The following is a 6834-nucleotide window of genomic DNA, read 5'->3' on the forward strand; positions in this document are numbered from 1 at the left end:
CAATGAACCAGATTGACAGGCTGTTCTTCTGTGTAGGACCTCTTCCTAGAGGGATGGCTGGAAGTCCCACACTAACTCTATTAAGGCTGGCCCCAGGGGAATATAACTGAAGGGCAGCTGGGTTTCAGTCCAGGAAAGTGGGGAATGTGTCCTCTTCTTAACCACCATCACCCCCACAACAGCGCCCCCAGAATCCAGACTTTTGATAAAAGGGGTCAAAAAGAAACAACTTACTATAACCATTCAAAGATGTCAATCAAGCAAAGTGAACAATTTGCTTCACTTGTTAATGAAGAATTCTTGCTGAGCTTATGCTGTATGTATCAGTCACGTGTGTAATGAGGACATCTTTGTGGGTGGCTCAGTGGTTAGCACGACTGCCTCACAGCGCCAGGGACCTTGGTTTGATTACACCTTTGGGTGATTCTCTGTGTGGAGTTTGTGCATTTTCCCTGTATCTGCATGGGTTTCCTCCCGCAGTCCAAAGATGTGCAGGCTAGGTGGATTAGCCATGGGAAATGTGGGATGTCAGGGATTGGGCGGGGTGCCCTCCAGGGGGTCGATGTGGACCTGATGGGCCGAATGGCCTGCTTCACGCTGTAGGGATTCTATTCTATTCTACTGTCTGCATCACAAATTAACAAATGCTTTGTGAAAGATGTTTTGTTCAGCTTCGCATACAGAAGAATGCACTCTCAAACACAGTTTGGAGTTGAGTTGTTTTCAGTATTTTGGGGGAACGTAGCATAACAAATACTGGATAGGTGAGATACTCTCCTCTCTCAAGGTGCAGACAGAAGAAAATAATAGGTACCATTGATCCTGGAGAAAGAGAGAGATACTGTGGAAAGAAAGTCATCCTTTTCTCACCAATTCACTAATTATGTCCTGACCAAGACAGTCCATATACAATGGGAAGGGTAACTAATTTGCAGACTGGGAGAGAATGGGAATTTACCTACTGGATAAGGTAGGGGTGACCTCCAATATGGAGGCAATCAGAGTCACAGAAGGGGATCATTGGATTAGCCTCTGAAAGCTACCACACAGACTTTCCCTCCAACCCCCCAACTCCCCAGTCCCTGCGTTTTCCACCTTTCGAGAAGAGTGAAAATTGCTTCCCTCCTGATCCCCTGATGAGTAGTCCTGGATCGGTGGGCTTTAAGACCCAGAAGCTGCCAGCCTCCATGTGGCCAGCAGTATTGAGCAGCCCAGGTTGCCTGTGTCCCAGGGTCTGTGATTTATTAAGAAAGCCGCCACACCCATACGTCAATCCTCAATAAGCTGTTTGGTGGGAAAGTGAATGGCTTAGTGGTGGGAGTGGCATCTGAGTCACCACTTATCAAGCTCTCCCCATCGTCCCTCCCCCCCCCCCCCCACACACACACACACTTAAACAAAGGAACGAGAACATTCCACCCAAAGACATGTGTCCCTCCCAGATAATGAGTCATTGACTTAAAATAAACTTTCCTGGTGTACACAACCAACACCATCAGAACAGTTAATCTAATCACTCACTTCACTGGTTTGATGGGATCTTGCTACATGGCCATTGGTTCCATTTAGTAAACTGTAATTCATGGTATGCAAAGCATTCTGGGACATTCTAAGCGGGTGAGAAGTGTTTGGCAAATTTACCTCTTCCTTTCTTTAAGAGAAACATTTGTGTTCAGTTTTAGTTAGAGAACAGCAAAACCATTAAAATGTCATTCTCTTTTGATAAATCTTCCTTTTCTATACTTTCAGGATGAGTATCAGTTCTGCTATCAAGCAGCATTGGAGTACCTTGGGAGTTTTGATCATTATGCAACGTAAAAAGCCATTGATCACCAAACTCTAACAGGCCACAATGGACATGGAGCGCCTCTTCTGAGCCATATAGCGTGCTTGAAAAGTACTTTAATTCTAACCACCGCCGGGGGAAGATATTTTGGATGGACCCTAAGGGAACTCAATGTTGTAACCCAGAAGAGGAGAAGGACCCTGGTCTGTTGGGGAGGGGGATCATTTTAATTATGGACACATCCTACTTACCTCAAGTGTTCAACTGTGGTGAAATGGATCTGGATTTCCTCCTGTGTGGACTGTCTAATGAAATATTAAGGACGGGCAAGCAAAAGGTCATTCAGAAAGTGGATGAAGGGAAAACCTGAAAAGATGGGATCCTGTCTTTGGTTACATCATTAGAGTTCTGCTTGCTTAAAATCCCTTTTACTAATCTAAGCTATGGAACAGCATTAAAGGGAATCGCTCACAAAGTCACACTTACTGCGGATGTCCTTTCTGGTTGGTTTTGGCTACTCTGTAGTCAGCAAAGATAGCGGGGTTTTTTTTCTATCCTGTGGCAGTCCCCACTGGGCCATACCTCATCTATGCATGTTCTGCATCTGTGCCTTCTCCCTACATCAGATTCACTTGTGAATCTATTTTTGATGACTCCATGATTGTCTCCTATCCTAACTGTCATTCTAATTCTGCAGTAGTGAGGGAGCTGCACCCAAGCGAGGTACCACTGCTGTTGACATGGATAGTTACAGGTTCATTTCCAGAGAGTGGGTTAGGATGGACGTTTCTGACCTTTTTCATGGAAAACCTGAGACCAGTATAAAACATCACCAGGTAACAGCGAGCCAGCCAAAGACATGAGAACATGTCTCCTCAAACTGATAAACTGACCAATGGAGTCAGGGACCTGAAGTGGAGCTGAGGAACAGAAAATTCAGTTGTACTGCAGGCACATTAAGTCTTCTGTTTGATCAAAGCAGCGGTTCTAGAAAAGGCTCTTGCTTGCATTTTGTTAAGAAAAGGATAATGCACATAGGAGACACTAAGGAAATAGTTGAAAATGTTACACAAGGAAAGTAAAGATTAAATTCAAATGACTGCATTTACACATTCCCGCATGAAGCACCAAAGCATTCTTTGTTCATAATTGCAAACCCAGTATTGCACCCATCTAAGTTCTGAGGGGAATGAGTTATACCTAAGGAAGTGTCCCTATTTAAATAATAACAACATGATCATATCATAATCATATGTTAATAGTCAGAACAAAAGGATGAATGTGATGGCTGGACAAAACACCACTGTGTTTTCAGGAGGGTGTACATTCCTGAGGGCTGCTGAAGGGGATCAGTGACACAAAGACCTCAGGACAGTCAATCCATATGTACTGCAATCTCTAAGTTAGGGATTCGAGTCTTTGGACATTCCCTCCTCCTGCTAGAGAACAGTGAAGTGGAAAAGCCCTACAGATAATTCTGCTATCTGCTTATCTCCCTGTCTTATCATAAGAATGCAACAATTCTAAATATCCTTATTGGGAGGAAGGTGGGAAAGAAGGAATAGTGCCTTTCTTTGTTGGATTGAAGAAAATTAATATCACTGAATAAGTATTAAATAAATACAATTGTTTTGTTACACATTTGAAATGACCATCCTATTTATTAACACCCCGAGTCATGCCCTGTACATCTGCAAACAATCAACATTTTTCACTGTTGTAATGGGTAATTGAGCATCACGAGATCAATGCAGGCCTATAGGTGACATTATAACCACTTGTCTACCATCACCTATCATCACCAGTATCTTTTAGAAGGGCATAGTTTGAGGGTAATCCTAGTTATCTTAGTTATGGTGCTGAGGCAGATGCCATCATAGGTGACATAGTACAGATTTGATGCGATTTCATCTTACACAGAATCAGCCTTTTTTTTTGAGAAACGTGTTGTTATGAATGTTCATCAGTGGAAAGATTTCTCCCCTTTAAAGAGGGCAAAATTTGAATGACCGACCTTGTTGTGTCATTTTGCATTTTTGTAAAAGAAAGGTTTTAATTTGCTGACAGCAACTAAATTAAATTAGCCCACTAAAAGAGCAGTTGCAAGTGGCCACTTTACAGGAACAGTATCATCTTTGTAAAGAATGACTTTCAGCAGGAACAGGTGATTTGCAAACACCATGCATGTTACACTGAACAAAGAACAAAGTTAACCATGAATGGGTTCTCTTTAGTGTTTCATCATACCACAGTTTCAGCTCGCCAAGGTTAAAAAATATTTTTCCATTAGGTTTGATGCCCAGCTAATGAAATGTGGCTTGCTGATTTGTCTAAACTTCTCCACACTTTGGTCTATAATCCTACCTTCCTGATCGGCAGAGGTCATTTGTAGTTAACAGTGAGTAACTCATGCTTCAATTAACTTTGTCTTTTTGAGGGAACATTACAATTGACAGCCAGTCTGGGGGTCTCTGAGTGCAGTAATTAATCCTGAACAGTATTTGCGTAAATCCGACTTTGCATAAGTATTGAATGCAAATCCCAGATGTAATTCAGCTTCAAGCATGGTTCCTACTTTTTAATAAGGTAAGCTTTATAATTATCCTTTTATAAAGTTAATAGTTGGTGTATGCATCATATAGTGAAAAGCCCTGTGATGTTTCAGTAATGTCATTCACCATTAATCTGTCCATTGTCATAACTACCAATAGACCAATAACTGAAGGATCAGGCAAGGTTCTCTCCCTCACCCTAACTCCACCTCCCAATATTTCAATAAAATGTCTAAAAATAGACTGCATAACAAAAGATCTTTCTCACTGCTTGGCCTTGGGACTGCAAATAGGAAGCTCATAATTAACGAATGGGACAACTTCAAAGAAATACATGAACAGCATTCACAAGGGGGAAAACATATACCTAAACCTTGATGACTTGATCTGCTGAGAGAGCATTGAGACAAAACAGAAGGGGTTGAATTTGTGAGCGGTTTTCTTGAAAATATTTTGTGTTTTGTAACATACGACAAGCATAATCTTTTTTTTAATTGTGTATTTGTTCTTTTTTAACAAAAAAAAACTATCAGTCAAATTAAAAGAAACAAAAAAAACATTTAAAATACATTTATTTGTTCATATTATGTTTAAAGACAGTCTATTTTTTCACTGTAGAAATGTTTGTGACTGGTTATATATCATTGGATTCTGAATGTTTAAAGAGCTTTCTTTGTACCATTTTAAGGATGTGCTTCATTTATCAGGATTGCTTTCCTTCTTTATTTTGCCCCCAAAATGGAACTCTGATATGTTGGGATATAAGAAATTAGCCTGGGGATCAGGATTGCTACCCTGGGTTTATTCCGACATGTTCCTTGTCAACGTCTGTGATGAATTTACTCAATAACTTGTGGAAGTTGCCAGACTTAACTAGTATGACAGCCAAATTAATGGGATGTTGAAAAACAAAGGAACTGTCATTTGTTTGAGGGCCAAGTGATTATTGCTTTTGAACAACTCTTACTTATAACTGAAAATATAATTGGTTATAAAAACCACTGTGTATGTAGATATGTTGACTTTGTATTAAAGGAAGATTGTCTGGAAAAATGCTCTGGTCACTTTTTCAAGATGTTCTCTTTCAGTGTAAATGATCCAATAGGGTATGACACCTGCTCAAAACATTTATTCATTTCCAAGCCCTGGTGCAGTGAACCTATTAAACATTAATTTGCATTAAGTAGCAAAAGATAACACAATGAAAATATTGGTTTTCTTGCTTGAGCTTTTTATTGATGAGTCTTTATTGACTATAAAGCAAATGTGACCATTATAAAACAGAGTAGCTTCAATAGGAGGCGCCAGTTTGATTTGCCTTTCCCATTGTATTTATACTCCACCTTTCATGGTCTTCAGATGTTCCAGCGTGCTTTCCTCTTTATTTAAGGTGACATCATTGCACAAGAAAGCTATTTCAATGCCCTGCGTATCTTGCCTTGGGTAAGGCCAAGGGCCATTTTGACTGTCAAATTGATGTGATATTTGTATTGAGAGCAATGAAGTCTTTGAGTCACAAAGATCACATTGCTACCAATTTCTTGTATATTTCTTCCCAGTAGAAAGCAATATTAAATGTTGGCTCAAACCTTTCAAGATTTACTTTCTCTATGCCGTGTCATAGCAACAAGTGTGGTGCCATCCCTGGAACAAAACATCAGGCCAATTTGCCAGCACTTTCTGCTTATTGTTTTTCATGTCAATCAATAGCAAGTGTAATTGGGAGAGCACATCTTGTACATGTTGAAACTGGCCTCCAGCATAATGAGCCACTACCACTGGGCACATAAATAAAAGCCAAGCCATCCACAGGGAGCATGCCACAAATTTGGAAACTGAGACTCCACACCTGCTGATTTTCCTTATGAAATCATAAAAATCTCTTAACAGCCACATGGGAACGTAAGAATATAAAGCACTGGAAAAGGTCACAGTGTCCCATCTGGCCAGTGTCAATAAATCTTGGCACTTCTGAGATATTGATCCCTTGGGTCTAACTCTACAATTATTTATTTCAAGTTGTGAACATGTAAAATGCACATTTGAAACTTTTTTTTCCATCGCTGATAAAACAATATGTCTGCGTTGGGCACTGGTGTCAGACTAGAGGCTTTATGCAGTAAGATTTTCATGTTCTCAGAATGGGAACAGTGAACTATGTCAAGAAGGAAGACATACACAAACACCTTTCGCTCTAACTTGTTTTAATACACAACTGCTTATAGAAATGATATGTTGATGCAAGAAAACAAAATATAAGTTGTAATATCTGGGCCCATACAAAGTGATGTTATATCTATGTTGAAAACTGTGCTATGGCTTTCAAAATTTGTGGCTAAAAAGATTCAGCTTATATATTCCCCTCTGCAGAATCTTCAGACTGGTGTTGAGATAGAAGTGGCCAGTGAAACTTTATTATTTCAAGCAGGCACCCATAACCGACAATATTTGTGTGCAGCAGAATTTCAATATCTTGATCAACAATGTCCAAATGAT

The 6834-nt window shown here is 40.0% G+C and overlaps 1 protein-coding gene across 1 annotated transcript in view; it reads left to right on the forward strand.

Annotated features, from left to right (window-relative positions):
* LOC132828968 (receptor-type tyrosine-protein phosphatase delta-like) overlaps window positions 1–5391 on the forward strand; it is a 481828-nt gene extending 476437 nt beyond the window's left edge. The window contains exon 36 of the mRNA XM_060846203.1: window positions 1750–5391. Within this exon, the coding sequence (XP_060702186.1) occupies window positions 1750–1818 (69 nt within the window). The 3' untranslated portion in view covers window positions 1819–5391. The remainder of the gene's footprint in view (window positions 1–1749) is intronic.
* The last annotated feature ends 1443 nt before the right edge of the window (window positions 5392–6834 follow it).

The sequence above is a fragment of the Hemiscyllium ocellatum genome, chromosome 28, assembly GCF_020745735.1.
Source record: "Hemiscyllium ocellatum isolate sHemOce1 chromosome 28, sHemOce1.pat.X.cur, whole genome shotgun sequence".
NCBI classification, from domain to species: Eukaryota; Metazoa; Chordata; class Chondrichthyes; order Orectolobiformes; family Hemiscylliidae; genus Hemiscyllium; species Hemiscyllium ocellatum.